The 16364-nt window shown below is 38.7% G+C and overlaps 1 protein-coding gene across 2 annotated transcripts in view; it reads left to right on the top strand.

Moving 5' to 3' along the window:
* Positions 1-16364, top strand: part of bmal1a (basic helix-loop-helix ARNT like 1a) — a 52236-nt gene extending 35872 nt beyond the window's left edge. For both annotated transcript variants that reach the window (XM_055009201.1, XM_055009200.1), the window contains 10 exons: positions 356-473; positions 2202-2351; positions 5245-5491; positions 6991-7097; positions 7314-7464; positions 8006-8085; positions 8195-8303; positions 9704-9797; positions 9989-10082; positions 12163-16364. In XM_055009201.1, the coding sequence (XP_054865176.1) occupies positions 356-473; positions 2202-2351; positions 5245-5491; positions 6991-7097; positions 7314-7464; positions 8006-8085; positions 8195-8303; positions 9704-9797; positions 9989-10082; positions 12163-12320 (1308 nt within the window). In that variant the 3' untranslated portion in view covers positions 12321-16364. The remainder of the gene's footprint in view (positions 1-355; positions 474-2201; positions 2352-5244; positions 5492-6990; positions 7098-7313; positions 7465-8005; positions 8086-8194; positions 8304-9703; positions 9798-9988; positions 10083-12162) is intronic.

Genomic DNA, 16364 nt, shown 5'->3' with positions numbered 1-16364 from the left:
AACACCAGGAAATGCGTGTAGTCCAATCGTCCAGGGCTGGATTACCTGTTCACAGGTACCAGAAGTTGATTGACTTCATGCAACACAGACGTGAAGCAGCTCTCAGAAACTGTGGTCCTTCAACTAAATATCAGTTCATTGGTTCACAGGAAGATGCCACCGTGAAGCACGGTGGTGGAAGCATCATGATATGGGGATATTTCTCAGACTATGGCTTTGGACATACTTATCATATACCAGAGATCATGGATCAATACTCGAAGAGGTCATGCTGTCAAGAGGAAATGCTGTTGAATTAGACGTTTCAACAAGCTTGAGGTTGGTTTAGCTAATTCTGTTGGTCGTTTCCTTTTAGAATGACCTGATCGGCCAGAGTCTGTTCGACTACCTTCATCCCAAGGACATCGCCAAGGTCAAGGAACAGCTGTCGTCCTCCGATACCGCTCCTCGAGAGAGACTCATCGATGCTAAAAGTAAGAAAACACCAGCACACATCATCTGTTTTCTACATTTAAGCATCTGCTTTCCACTCTGAGGTTCCATTTTCCCTCCCAACTCTTTAAAAACTGTCTCAAGGTCCGATAGATGAAACTCACATCTCCACTGAGTTTTTATCTTTCACGCTGTAGTTCTAAAATTGTTATTTATTCGTGATTATTGTCATTTTTGACAATTTTGAGTAAGTAGACACTTTTAAATTTAATTTTGGACTAATTTCAAGTCATTTTGGACCATCTTTATCTTAAACCAATTGTGAGTCTTTCATTACGAGTTTAAAGTCTTGACACTTTGGAGTCATTTCAGACCAGTTTCAAGTCATAATGGACCATTTTTATCTTGTTTTGGACAAATTTCGAATAATTTCAGACCAGATTCAAGTCATCTCTGGTGAAATTTGGACCAAAGACTGTATTTTAGTAGAAATATGGATCCATCCATAGATAAACACTTACAGGAACTTTATGGAGACACTAGACCAGGGGTCAGTAACTGGTGGACCACAGTCCGGATCCGGACCCAGACGCCGTCTTATACGGACCGGACCTGTAATCAGTAAATTGTAGCGGGATTTTAAATTTGACCGGTCGCTTCTGTTTTACCGGCACAGCTTTCCCAGTGTTTACGGCATTAGTTATCAGCTCAGGAAACACACAGACCAATTACGTACGAGTTCAGCCATCCCACATGACGCTACTCAGCCAATGAAGTCTCTGTATTGCAGCTGCTAAACATCACAGCTCTGCATTCAGAAAACAGTTGAGAGGTGAGAGACAGACAAAAAGGAAAATTAATAAAGTGACACCGAGAGGGAAATAGTCCTGCACATGCTGACCATGTTTGGCTCAACATACAGCTGGAGGCACCTTTCTCAACTATGAACATAATCAGAACTGAATATCGTTCCAGACTGACCAATGAGCTCCAGATGTGTTTGAGAACGACCCTGACACCATTCAGACCACAATTCAAAATACACAATTCAAAAAATCCTGGCAGGACAAACTGCAGCTCAGTTCTCCCATTAAGCAGCAGGGATATAAGGGGAGTAACAAGACAGGAAAAAAAATATAAAAGTGTTCAATTGTTTACATTTCTTGAGATTTGGGTATTGTTAAAGATGTATATAAGCTGGTTCGGGTTGTTTAGTCATTATTTTTTCAAGTTCTGCACTTAATTTTAAGATGTATAGTTATATCAAAAGTTATTTGTTAATAAATGTTGTCAAAATGTTTTTGAACCGTACTGAATTTATTTGATTTGATGGTCAGTTATTGATTACATGCCCATGCTAATAAAACTATTAGGTTACATCATCATGTGTCGCACTAATTGAAGTTAGACTTTATGACATTACGGACCTTGGCTTTAATGCATTTTGTCTGACTGGACCTCTTTGAATTTTAGTTGAATACCCCTGCTCTAGACCAACCTGGATTGAATGTTTTGTACTTTTTTTTTATACCATTTTTAAAGTTCTAGAGTAGACCTACCGACAAGTGGAGAAAGTTCTAGAGTAGACCTACCGACAACTGTCCAGTTGTCGGTAGGTCTACTCTAGAACTTTCTCCAGGGGACGTTCTCCTCTATGGACTTGAAGGATCTGGAACTCTGGAAATATTCCCATCATGAAAGTAGAACTCTGGTCATTAAATCTAAGTTCTGAATTGTATTTCTGTATTTCTTGTGTGTTTTCTCTACAGCTGGTCTTCCGGTGAAGACAGACATCACCCCTGGACCTTCTCGACTCTGTTCTGGAGCCCGACGGTCGTTTTTCTGCAGAATGAAATGCAACCGACCCTCAGTCAAAGTGGAGGACAAAGACTTTCCCTCCACCTGCTCCAAGAAAAAAGGTAAACGGCTGCTCTCCCCAATCAGAAATCCTTCACAATACCAAGACGGATTATTTATTACAGCTCGTTTCCCAGATGTGTTCTGTTTGTCTGCTGGAAGTAGATTATTAAAATTTATTTCACAGCAAAAAGCCACATTTATGAGTCATTTTAAACAGATTCAAGTCAAAATATTTAAAAACTGGAACCTTCTCTGGTCAGACTTTAACCCATCAGATTCTACTGATGTTAGAGCCTCAACAGTTGGAGAAATGTGGACCAAAGACTGGATTTTAGTAGAAATATGGATCCATCCATAGATAAACACTTACAGGAGCTGTATGGAGACCCTAAACCAGCCTGGATTGGAGGTTTTAAACTTGTTTTTATTTTGAACAACCAATAATTATTAATTATTGTTAACTTGGACAGTTGTTGAGTCAGTTTGGACCATCTTGACCTTATTTCAAACAAATCTTGAGGGGTTTTGGAGTAATTCTGGACAGATTTTAAGTAATTTCCGACGAGCTTCAAGTGATTTTGGACAAGACTCAAATCACAAATAATTCAGAATCCAAACAATGATTGAATTTGGCTCCAATAGCATCAGATGGATCATCAATGACTCAAAAACTGACATAAAAATGATCCAAAATGACCCAAATGTGTTCAAATTGAGATGAAGTGGACTCGCCGTTTGTTCAGAAATCATATAAACAGAAGAGTTTTGATGTTCTGAGCAGCCATCCAGGATTCTGCTCTTCATTCAACAGTCTCACAGTTTTTCACTCTTTCAGTTGTTGTGAAACTAAAAACCTCCTGCCGTTCCCTTTTCTTATTTTTAGAGCCGACATCCTCATTAGAACCAGGAATCACACCTCAGTTAGCACGAGAGCAGTGCCGTTACACAACCCAGGAAGTGGGCTTCTTCAGGCTGCATGGATTTAAAATTAAATGAGATTTATTTATCTCACAGCAGCAAACTTATAGCAGCAGAAGATCCAGTAGAATATAAAATATATAAACCCTAGAGCAGCAGAGGGTTCAGTAGAATATAAAAAAAATTAAGAAAAAATGAACACAAGTACAGATTATTCCATACATCAGTGCTGCTTACAGCTCTGCTTTATAAAATACTTGTATTTAACTGATTTTTATAAATCTATATTTTATAAATGACTGAATTTAATTGATTTTTATCAATATAATCTGTATTTTATAAGATAGTGATATTGAATTGATTATTGTCAATGTAATCTATATTTTTAGATATTTAATTGATTTTTATAAAATATTGCACAAATGAATATTTGATAAAATATTGATATTTAACAAATTTTTATAAATATAATCTACATTTTATAAACATGGATATTTAACAGATTTTTGTAAATCTATATTTTATAAAATGCCAATATTGCAGATTTTTATAAATAAATCTATATTTTATAAAATACTAAATATTTAACAGGATTTGTTCAATATAATGTATAAAATATTGATATTTAACTGATTTTATAAATATAATCTATGTTTTACAAAATTCTATTTTTATCAATATAATCTATATTTATAAAATACAATTTTTATCAATATAATATATATTTTCTGAAACAGCATTGCATAGATTTTTAGTAGAAATCCAGATTTTTTGCAGTGATTTTATCTATATTGTTTGGGTTCTTTATATGTAGAAATATTCTGATATTGCTCAGATTCTTTACTAATTTTTCTCGATTTATTAACTTTATTTAACAGCTTTTTATTCTAACTGCACCATCAGGAACAACATCTTGAATTTATCCAGCATTAATCACTGCTAAAACCTGGTTTTATAGCAGAAAAGCTTTACATGTTTTACCACAAGTAGTCTGTGAATTCAGAGCAGATATTTTATTATTTACCTCCCAGAATGATGTAAAAACACTAAATGATCAGTTTTCCTGAACAATCATGGATTTGTTGAGCGAACCGACTCATAAATAACAGATACTGAGCTGTATCGCTGCAGCCTGACAGGATTAAATAGGACGTTATGGTGAACGATAAACAGGAAGAGAAACAGCAGCCCTGGCCGTTGCCACGGCAACCACATAATCCTGAATAAATATTTATGTCGGTTACGCAGGTAACTTCCTCTTCTTTAGAGAATGGCTGTTTAGTGGTAGTTTATCTTCATGGTTTATTCTGAAATCACACGTTTAGACATGGAAAAGCTCAAATAGTAGCTTTAAGAGAAAGTAAAGGCTTAATTTAAACTTTAAGAGAACTAAAGGTTTAATTTAAACTTTAGAGAAACTAAAGGTTTAATTTAAACTTTAGAAAAACTAAAGGTTTAATTTAAACTTGAAGAGAAACTAAAGGTTTAATTTAAACTTTAGAGAAACTAAAGGTTTAATTTAAACTTTAGAGAAACTCAAGGTTTAATTAAAACTTTAGAGAAACTAAAGGTTGATTGCAGACCTACCGACAACTGGAAAAAGTTCTAAAGTAGACCTACTGACAACTGTCCAGTTACAGAGGATATTAAAGAGTATACCTATCTCTTGATGATGGTTCTGAGGAAGTTTTCGTAGGAAATAGTGGTTGGTTTTTGATAGACTTACTCTGAAACTCGTGAATCTGCTAATATTTGGTGTTTTTCAAGTCCAGTTTGCAAATAAAATATAATGGAAGATAAAATCGATCTTTATTGTCGTCGTTCATCAACAGAAGGCAGTTTAGAAGGAAAGAGAACCAAATCATTACAAACGATAGAATAAAAACACCATCCTGAATCCTGTTTTCTGACCGTTTTAAATCCCTTTCAGCTCATCGGTCTGTAAAATCCCCCCGTCGTCCCTCAGTGTGGCGCCGGCGTCCTGCCAACATGGTCGCCGTCTATTTCTAACCTTCGTCTTCGTCTCTGTTGCAGCGGACCGTAAGAGCTTCTGCACCATCCACAGCACCGGCTACCTGAAGAGCTGGCCGCCCACTAAGATGGGTCTGGATGAGGACAACGAGCCCGACAACGAGGGCTGCAACCTGAGCTGCCTGGTGGCCATCGGCCGGCTGCACCCCCACATCGTCCCCCAGCCCAGCCTGGCCGACATCCGGGTGAAGCCCACCGAGTACGTGTCCCGCCACGCCATCGACGGGAAGTTCGTCTTCGTCGACCAGCGGTGAGAAGCACACTATTTATCTGTTTACTGGTGATTTTCATGACATTTTGGTCCATTTTTGAGTCATTCTGGACAGATTTTGAGAAAGTTTTGTCATTTTTCATGTAATTTTGGACAATTTTCATGGATGAAAAACACTTTTAAGCAAATCTTCAGTAATTTTGGACCATTTTTGATCCATTTTTGACTATTTTTGATTGATTGTAGACTAATTTTGAGTCATTTTGGATGTCAATTTTGAATAAGTTTGGAGAACTTTTATGGAATTTGAGCAGTTCTTAATAAAAACACATCTGAGTCCTGGTAAAAACTGGCATCAGATCAGTTTTACATCCATACATTTGTTTGTGTTGTTTTCAGCAGCTTTCATAGTAATTTTGGGTAATTTTTACATAATTTTGGACCATTTTTAAATCATTCTGGACAGATTTTAAGAAAGTTTGGACCTTTTTTTGTGTAATTTTGGACAATTTTCATGAATGAAAAACACATTTATGCTAATTTGAGTAGTTTTATACCAACGTTTGTCATTTTGGACACATTTTGATGCATTTTTAACCATTTTTGATTCATTTTGGATTAATTATGGGTAATTTTGAATATGTTATGCGTAATTTTCGACAACTTTTGTGTAATTTTTTACATTTTTTAGTAATTTTGAGTGATTTTGGGTCATTTATTTTATATTTTACCCAGAATGAGCAAAAATTTAGAAAGGTACAGGATGATATGATGGATTAAGTGGCCACAAGTATAATATTTGTTTAAACAATTTAACTGTAGTATTTACTGAAACATTTTCAATAGCTCTCAGAGTAATGGGGGATAATTTTTACAACATTTTGGACCATTTTTGAGTCATTCTGGACCAATTTTGAGAACGTTTGGACATTTTTCATGTAATTTTGGGCAACTTTCATGGATGAAAAATACACTTCAGCTAATTTTTTGAGTAGTTTTACATGGACATAGGCCATTTTGGATATAATATGTGTAATTCTGGACATGTTTTGTTTAATTTTTAACATTTTTTTTTTTAGTAATTTTGAGCCATTGAAAAGTGGTTTTGGTTCATTTTAGACAATTTTTGAGTAATTTTGGACAGATTTGAGTAACTGGATGGTTTTATGTGATTTTTGGACATCTTTTGTCTTATTTTGAACTTTTCTTAGAACAGTTTCTACAATTATCAAGTATTTTTAAATAATTTTTGTGTAATTTTGGAATACGTTGGTGTCATTTGGAACATTTTTTAATACATTTAAACAGTTCTCATACATTTAAACTCCCAGTCTCTTCTGGTCATTTCGTTACGAGGTTAGAATAAATTCACATGTTGCTAAAACCAGTTCTTTATTTTAACATTTACTTAGACGAGTAAAGCTGCAGGTAGATTCACTCTGTGGAACATTTACTTCCTCTACGGATAAAGTTTTTTTATTTCCTCCTTAGTGACTAGTTGTAGAGTTTATTCAATATTTCCTGACTTCTGTCCTCAGAGCCACAGCTATCCTGGCCTACCTGCCCCAGGAGCTGCTGGGAACCTCCTTCTACGAGTATTTTCACCAGGACGACATCGGACACCTGGCAGAATGTCACCGACAAGGTCGGGAGGGATGGATGGATGGATGATGATAATGGATGGATGATGATAATAGATGGATGGATGGATGGATGGATGATAATGGATGGATGATGATAATAGATGGATGGATGGATGATAATGATTGATGGATGATAGATGGATGGATGGATGGATGGATGGATGATAATGGATGGATGGATGGATGGATTCTGTTTACTCTCTGTTTCCTTCCTTCAGTGCTGCAGATGAGAGAGAAGATCAACACCAACTGTTACAAGTTCAAGATTAAAGACGGTTCCTTCATCACGTTGAGGAGCCGATGGTTCAGCTTCATGAACCCATGGACCAAGGAGGTGGAGTACATCGTCTCCACCAACACCGTGGTTTCGTAAGTATCAGAGTTTAGATTGGAATATTTCACCAGAACTTTATCAATATTTAGAGTTCTACCTTCATCCTGGGAATATTTCCAGAGTTCCAGGTCCTTGAAGTCCATAGAGGAGAACGTCCCCTGGAGAAAGTTGCAGAGTAGACCTACCGACAGCTGGAGAAAGTTCTAGAGTAGACCTACCGACAGCTGGAGAAAGTTCTAGAGTAGACCTACCGACAACTGGAGAAAGTTCTAGAGTAGACCTACCGACAGCTGGAGAAAGTTCTAGAGTAGACCTACCGACAACTGGAGAAAGTTCTAGAATAGACCTACCGACAACTGGAGAAAGTTCTAGAGTAGACCTACTCTCGAACTTTCTCCAGAGACGTTCTCCTCTATGGATTTCAAGGACCTGGAACTCTGGAAACATTCCCAGAATGAAGGTAGAACTCTGATCATTGATGAAGTTCCTGGAGATGAAGAACCAGATGTTCTGAAGGGAACTTTAATCAGATGTCGTTGGTTTTATTTGGACTCTTAGTCGTGTTTTTGTGTCCAGGTGTCCTATGATGGAAGGATCAGACTATCCTCAGTCTGCTGCGTCTCCTCAGAGCATGGACAGCGTCCTGACCTCAGAAGGTAAAGTATGGATGATTTATCTAAAACCAGACCTTCACTTCCTCCGTGCTGTCAGCTGGTTTCTCCTCACGGTGAATAAATGCTTGATCTCCTGGTTCCTGGTTGGTAGGAGGCGGTCGGCGGGCGCTGCAGACGGTACCTGGCATCCCCGGCGGCACGAGAGCTGGAGCCGGGAAGATCGGACGAATGATCGCCGAGGAGGTGATGGAGATCCAGAGGTGAGTCATCAGCGTCCGTCCTCTGATGGAGGAGAACATCTCTGGAGTGACCTTTGAAAGAAGCTTCATGCTGTCAGTGTTGAATCATTTTTAGTTATTTAAAACATCAGAACATGTTCTGAGTCAAACAGCTTCACACCAGAATAACTCGTATTGTCTCCATCTTCTCATCGTCATGGCAACACGGTTTCCTTCTCCACTCAGGAATATGTTCAGTTTGTGTTGTAGTCGATATGTGAGTTATTTTACCAAAAATCAATCCGATCCTCCCACACGTCAGGACTCCACATGCTACACATTTAACTGATTCCATGATTTTCATGGTTTTATCGTTCTCTCGTCTCTTTGTGCTCGTTTTGAGTCTCGTTTTTAGTGTTTTGTTTCATTTTTGTCCTTTTCTGTTGTTTCACCATGCTGAATGGATCTCCAACAACCTGCTCCTCTGTTCCCTGTTTTTGAGCCATACCACATTTGTTTTATTCTTTTTTCCATCTCTTTATAGTCATTTTGTAACTCATTTTTGATGTTTTGCATCTAATTTTTAACATTTTGTATTTCAATTTTGTCCTTTTCTGCTGTTTTGTGTCATTTTCTGTCTTGTTTTTAGATGTTTCCATGTTTCCAACCTCTCCAGACTTTTTATCTTCCAACAACTTGCTCCTCTGTTCAGTTTTTGAGCCATGCCGCATTACTTTATTCTGGCATTTTTGATTTTTTTCGACTATTTTTGTCTCTTTATAGTCATTTTCTGTCTCGTTTTTGTCTTATTTTTTGCTGTTTTGTGTCATTTTCTGTCTTGTTTTTTAGTTATCTGCATTTTTAGAGTCTATAAACTTTTCCTCTCCACTCTGCTCATCATCTGTAGATGTTTCACCATGCTGAATGTATCTCCAACAACTTTCTCCTCTGTTTTCTGTTTTTTTTTTTAAACTATGCCACGTTATTTTATTCTCACATTTTTGCATTTTTTGACTTGTTTTGTCTCTTTAGAGTCATTTTGTATTTCATGTTTATCATTTTGCGTCACTAGTTTTTATAGAATCTGGTGCAAACTGTTTACTTTGAATGAATTTCTAAATCTAGAATAATGCCATCTTGATTAGATTTTAAGATTTTAGGTTTTAATTTGCTTAATTTTCCAATTGATCCACTTTTTACACATACATTCAAAGACCGTCGGAAAGTTGAACATCCAATTTTTTTTTCTGTTTTTGTAGCTTCTTCATCTGATAAATGTTGTTGTTTTGTCTTTTAAACCATTTGAACCAGCAAGTTTTGATGTTCAGGGTTTTTATCTGCTAATGGTGACTTCTTGGAGCTGTTCTGCTCAGTTAGATGGAGGTTAAATCCGTAAAATGTGTTTTTTTGGAATCGGCAGCCATGTTGTTTGTGTCCACCAGGATTCGAGGCTCCTCCCCCTCCAGCTGTGGCTCCAGCCCTCTGAATATAACCAGCACCCCCCCACCTGATACCTGTTCACCTGGAGGCAAGAAGGTAACTAAACAGTACTTCAGAGTTAGTTGTGGAGCTCTCAGGAACTTCAGGAACCTTGTCAGCTCCTAACTAACTTACTTTCCAGTTAGTGGTGGAGCCTTCAGGAGCTGACGAGGTTCGTCTTTCCAACGAGCTTCTTCGGCGTCTGAGTTCACAGTAAACTGATAAATGTTTGTCTGTCGCCTCCACAGATCCAGAACGGAGGAACACCTGACCTGCCGAGTACAGGAATAATTCCTGGACCTGATTCTGTCGGATATCCTTATTCCAACCAGTCCATCATGAGTGAGTCACACAATCCAAGTAAAACCAAATAAATCTGATCCAAGTTCAATCACAGACCCTGCTCAGAACATTTGGTTCTTCATCTGCAGTAACTTCATCAATGATCAGAGTTCTCCCTTCAGACTGGGAATATTTCCAGAGTTCCAGGTCCTTGAAGTCCATAGAGGAGAATGTCCCCTGGAGAAAGTTCTAGAGTAGACCTACCGACAACTGGAGAAAGTTCTAGAGTAGACTGAAAACTGGACCGTTGTCGGTAGGTCTGCTGTAGAACTTTCTCCAGTTGTCGGTAGGGCTGGACCCGAATATCCGAATATTTGGTCCCGATGGTGGTATCCGGAGCCCAGAAACTGCTATTTGGGCCAGCCCTAGTCGTCGGTAGGGCTACTCTAGAGCTTTCTACAGTTGTTGGTAGGTCTACTCTAGAACTTTCTCCACTTGTCGGTAGGTCTACTCTAGAACTTTCTCCAGTTGTTGGTAGGTCTACTCTAGAACTTTCTCCAGTTGTCGGTAAGTCTACTCTAGAACTTTCTCCAGTTGTCGGTAGGTCTACTCTAGAACTTTCTCCAGTTGTCGGTAGGTCTACTCTAGAACTTTCTCCAGGAGACGTTCTCCTTTCCTGCTTCCAGTCTTTAAGTTTAGTCTCACATAGAACATTCCAGGTCCTTGAAGTCCATAGAGGTGGGTCCAGATTTATCACTTTTTAATGGACTTTTTCAGAACTTCATCAGTCCAGCAGATAGAACCATGACATTTAGGAGGAGAAACACATCTGAGTTCTGGTACAAACTGACCCCAGATCAGTTTTACATTCATCCAGGTGTCTCAGTCTAAACACTGAATCTGATTTCTGTTCAGAACCATTCTTAAAATAATTTTATTCCACTGTTGACTCAGAAATTGGATCATTTTCAATTTCAGACAATTTTCATTTAATTTTCAACAAATTTCCTGTAATTTTGAATCATTTTTGAGTAATTTTCTGCAAATTTTGAGTCATTTTCTATCATTTTTGAAGCATCGTGGACTCATTTTATGTCGTTCTGCAAATCTTCAGTCAGTTTGGATCATTTTTGAGTCATTTTGGGTGAATTCTGACTCATTTTGGACAATTTTCTGGTCATTTTCACCAAGTTTTATGTCAACTTGGATGTTTTCTCCTCATTTTGAATCATTTTTGTGTCTTTGGGATAATTTTCGAGTCATTTAGTACAAAATTTTAGGTCATTCTGGTTCTCACCTGGATGGATGTAGAACTGATCTGGTTTCAGTTTTTACCAGAACCCAGGTATCACAGTTTGAAGACTAAAAATGTGGACAAATTTGAAGTGATACTGAAAAAGTTTTCATATTTTTTCATAAAAACTTTCCGAACATTTCGATTTCTCTGTCATTTATGGCATTTTTGCGTCACTTCCGACAGGCTTTGAGTAATTTTGGGCAACTTTAATGTCATTTTGAACTCTTTATGATATCAGAGTTTCAGCAGCAAAACAACCGTGGATCAACCACAAAGAGGGTTTAGGTTTTGTTGAAAGAAGAGTCTGTTGAACTTTAGTAGTCCAGCCCTCTGGTTGGACCTGTGAATACCTGCTTTGATCTAGAACCATGAGATGCTGTAGTACCTGGTTGAACCACCAGGTGATGCCTCTTACTGTTCAGTAAGATTTTAAAAATGCAGCTTGTTTGCTGCGTTGAAGCGACCCAAGTTTAGCTAACAACGGCCCACCATGACAAAGACTTGTGTGATGGTTAATGACAAAGAAATGAAATAAACTACAGAAAGAGTCTATATCGAGACAAACCAACCACAGAGGAAAACTACCACAAAGACACAAAAGTCTACTGCAGAAGGAGCCAAAAAACTCTACAGAGATGACAGTTGGTTTCTATCTGCTGACTGATGAAGTTCTGAGGCTCAGAAATGATGAAAGAAGGAAATTAAAACAATGGAAGTTTTTATTTATGCAGGTAAAACTTTAAATACACTGAAGTTAGAGTATAAAAAGAATCAGCTGATTCTGAGGAGGTCTGATTGGGTTCTGACTGATTGTTTTCATGTTCTTCCTCCTCCTCTGTCCAGGTGATAACTCCCACCTGAGCATAGACATCATGGATGAACCTGGCTCCAGCAGCCCCAGCAACGACGAGGCAGCCATGGCGGTCATCATGTCGCTGCTGGAGGCCGACGCCGGCCTGGGCGGCCCTGTCGACTTCAGCGACCTGCCCTGGCCTTTGTGAGGAAGCTGGACGGGAAGAACCGGAGCCGCCGACGGAGACTTCAGTCGGGTCAAATCCTGGCAGCTTCCTGCAAAAACCACCATTTTAATAAAGACTAGTCAGGATTTAAACCGGCACGAAATGATTTCTGTCAGACGACACGCTCTGGTCGGACTGTTCAGGCTCCACCCCTACTTCCTGGTCTGTCATTCCCTATAGGTGGAGCTTCACAGGCGAGGTCTTTGTTAAGATGATCGTTTTTACTGTCGGCTGCCTGCAGATCAGTTTCCCAGCATTGCCACGGCGAGAGACCACAATTCAACCACAGTCCAGCAAACACCAGCTGCAGAAGAGCTTCGCTAAGACATCGACGCTCCCGCTAGCACGTCCACGTTAACGCTAGCACATCGACTCTCCTTCATAGACTTTACTGTGTCCCGCGGCGGCTCTGGATCCCGTTGCTTCCAAATCGACAGCGGCAGACTCCAGAGACGGTCGGAGGACGACGAGTCAGACAGAGAGCATTGGATTCCTGCATCCTGCTGCGACTCTCCACATCTTTTAGCTGCATTTAAAGATTCTGTCCAAACACGACCCTCCGTCTGAACTCGGCTGCTTTAATCCGGTCGACCTCCAACAAGGGACCTGCCACAGTAAATCTTCGGAGATTTGCCCAGAAGGACGTTTATTATTCCCAGAAATTCCACCACCAGGTTGTGTTTCAGAAGAAGCCGCTCAGCTGCTGTTTCCTCAACTTTTTCTCCGAGCTGCTGTTTCCCCGGAGTTCAATTTTAAGCCGAACTGATCGATTTGACGGAACTTCTGTGATCTCCTGCTGCTCAGTCGAGGCATTCAAACATCCAAAACAATGGAACAAACCACTGCGTTCAGATTGCAAGTTTAGCTAGCTGTGGGCCACCATGACAAAGACTAGTGTGGTGGTTAAATACCTCCAACCAGGACTAAGATAAATAAAAGATGAGTAGGTGTAAACTCACCTCTGATTCAACATGATTGGTCTGTTTAGTGCATAACAACTGACTTTTTCTGGAGTGTGATCAGAATCTAATGCAAAAAAGCCTTTTTTTTTGAAAGAAAGCCATGATACTCATATCAGATTTTAGGTTTTGTTGAGGCGGCTAACAGAAAAATGTCTGGTTCTGTTAAACTTTCTTCGTAGTCCAGCCCTCTGATTGGACCTGTAAAGACTTCCTGCTTTGATCCAGAACAGTGAGAAGCTGTAGTACCTGGTTGATCCACCAAGTGACGCCGCTTACTGTTCAATAAGATTTTTAAAAATGCAGATCATTCCTGCATTGAAGCAACCCACATTTAGCTAGCTGTGGCCCACCATGACAAAGACTTGTGTAGTGGTTAATGACCTTCGAATACAAGACAAGTAGACAAACGTTTTTTTAAAGAAAGCTATGATACCCGTTATCTCTGGTTTTAGGTTTTGTTGAGGCGGCTAACAGGAAAAAGTCTGGTTCTGTTAAACTTTCTTCGTAGTCCAGCCCTCTGATTGGACCTGTGAAGATTTCTTGGTGTTCAACAATGCAGTTCGTTTGCTGTGTTCAGGCAACCCATGTTTAGCTAGCTGTGGGCCACCATGACAGAGACTAGTGTGGCGTTTAACGACCTGTCGAAGTGGAGAAAACAAAGTTGATGGAAGCAGCAGCTCAGTGCAGCTTTACCTTCTGAACCCATCAGTCCGGCTCCAAACCACGACTGTCCAAGTGCTGCTTCACTGCCAGCGGTCGTTCTGAGGACGCCTCTCCGGATCGATGCTTAGCTTCGGCTCACTAACGGAAACCTTTGTTCTGGGTCACAGGGTTTAAACCTCCATCCTCCCTCCACACCGAAGCACTTCAGACTCAATGGGACTCGCTGATCAGCGCTCTGATGCAGCTCTGAGGATTTCTTTGCCTTTTTTGTGAATTTTAGCCCCCAGAATCTAGAAAACAGCCCCTTCCTCCAAACCGGTTCGGACGGAGCTGGAAGAAAAAGAGTCAAGTTGGTCTGCAGAGATGTGGGGTTTTTAGGAACACTGCTCTTCTGGGGTTTGGTCTGTTTAGCACTTAAAGACACGTAGCTGTCGATGCAAACTACCGTTAGCGCAGAGCGTTAAAACATAGACCAGTGTAGAAACAGGAAACAGATTTATGACGGAGCTCACAGAGAATCTGGATGGACTCTTCGTGTCCGACTTCCTCCATGATGATGATGATGGTGATGAGTATCTTCATCTCACCGCTCTGCAGCTCAAAGGTTGATGGAATTTGATTGGAGGAGGCGACATCAGGAGTCCTGAAGGGAAAGAAAATCCAATAGAATAATAAAAAAACAAAAAGTTCAGGAAAAGTCAGTTTTAAATTCTGATTTGGACCAAAGTGATCAACAAACCCAAAGACTCCAGCAGCACATCAGTGGGTTCATGCGTTCTGGCTTTTGATGGCATCTCAAGATGATTCTCTGTCGTCTTTTATCAGGAAACACCCAACCAGAGCTCAGGATTTAAACAGTTTCACCCAAATCAAGTCTTAGTGTCAGAAAAAACTACAAAATAAACAGATGGTCCAAATATGGCTGATGATTAAATGAGTTCATCTCCTGGAAGAGTTAGTTTGAAGTCATGGATCAGATTTTTATAGATATATTCTACATGTAGAGTCCCAAATAAATAAAAGAAAGAATCGTCGATGGCAGGAACCTCAGATAAACTAACGTGGAAGCAAATGTTAGTATTCTAAAAAAATAGTTTAAAAAACAGAACGTAAGTCATGTTTTCTTTGTTTCTGATGGACATTTTCAAGAAAGAAACACAGAAATGTCCCAAAGTACAATGAAAATGCATTTCAGCTGAACAGCTCTAAATAGTCATAGCTTCAGTTTAGAGACGCAGAGAAAAGTTGGTCTGAAATATAAAAACAGAAGGACAGTTTGTTGAAATTCAACTTTCTAAATCCAGATTGTCTAAACTTTCTGTCATGAACACAAAGTTCTCCTCCAACATTGGATCAGTTTGGAGGATTTTACAAATAAAATTATACCTTAAGAGGCTTTAATAGACAAGCCTATGGATAAAATATTAAAATATTAATGTTCAATTCATCCATTCAACCTGTTTTCTGCTAATATCATTGAGTCAACCCTTTTTTTTCAATGAAAACTAAAAATAAATACTATCAAAAGGCATCAAATTCAAAATGTATTTAAAAAATAAAGAGAAACTGCAAAATTCCACGCAAGACAAATATTTAATGGTTAAATTAAGACATTATGATAATTAATAACAAATAGGGATGTTAATGATTAACCACTAATCAAAGAATTTCCATTAATATTTTAGCCAATTAAAAACATATTAACCAGTGAAGAAGAAGGTGGTGATGTCAGATAATGTAGATCAGCTGTAGTTCCTGGTTGTTCCACCAGGTGGCGCTAAATAATGTAATTTGTTGTTTTAGACTTTATCTCTAAACAGGCACCAAGACAAAGACATGCGAGGTGATTAATGACCTCCAACCAGAGCTCATGTTCATATATATATATATATATATATATATATATATATATATGTGTGTGTATATATATATATATAATATATACATATATATATATATATATATATATATATATATATATATATATGTATATATATATATATATAGTGATCATTTTATTGATTATTGGTAACGCTGTTGGTTACAAACGTCTAAAATCTGCATCTCTGATTACTAGTATGATTTGTTTCAGATGTGCTGCCATTTAATCACGTTTTCCTTCCATCAGGCTCCGCCCCCTCCATCCTCCTCCTCCAATCAGGCAGCAGCTGGCTCCGCCCCCTCTATCTGTTCTCGTGGTTTTCTGTTCAATGTTTTTAACGCTACACACTACAATAAAGTGTCGCCCTTGTTGATATTTCCCTCCACCCAACGATAATGTATCAAATCTTGAAATATTATCATGTTAAGAGTACTTTATGCAAATATATATGAGTATGATGAGTGTATTGTATGTATCAGCAGTGGAATATTTTTAAAATAAAATTATTTGTTTCTGTCA

Source organism: Amphiprion ocellaris, chromosome 3 (genome assembly GCF_022539595.1).
Source record: "Amphiprion ocellaris isolate individual 3 ecotype Okinawa chromosome 3, ASM2253959v1, whole genome shotgun sequence".
Taxonomy (NCBI): domain Eukaryota; kingdom Metazoa; phylum Chordata; class Actinopteri; family Pomacentridae; genus Amphiprion; species Amphiprion ocellaris.
The sequence above is the reverse complement of the archived record's forward strand: the minus strand, read 5'-3'. Positions and strand labels throughout refer to the sequence as shown.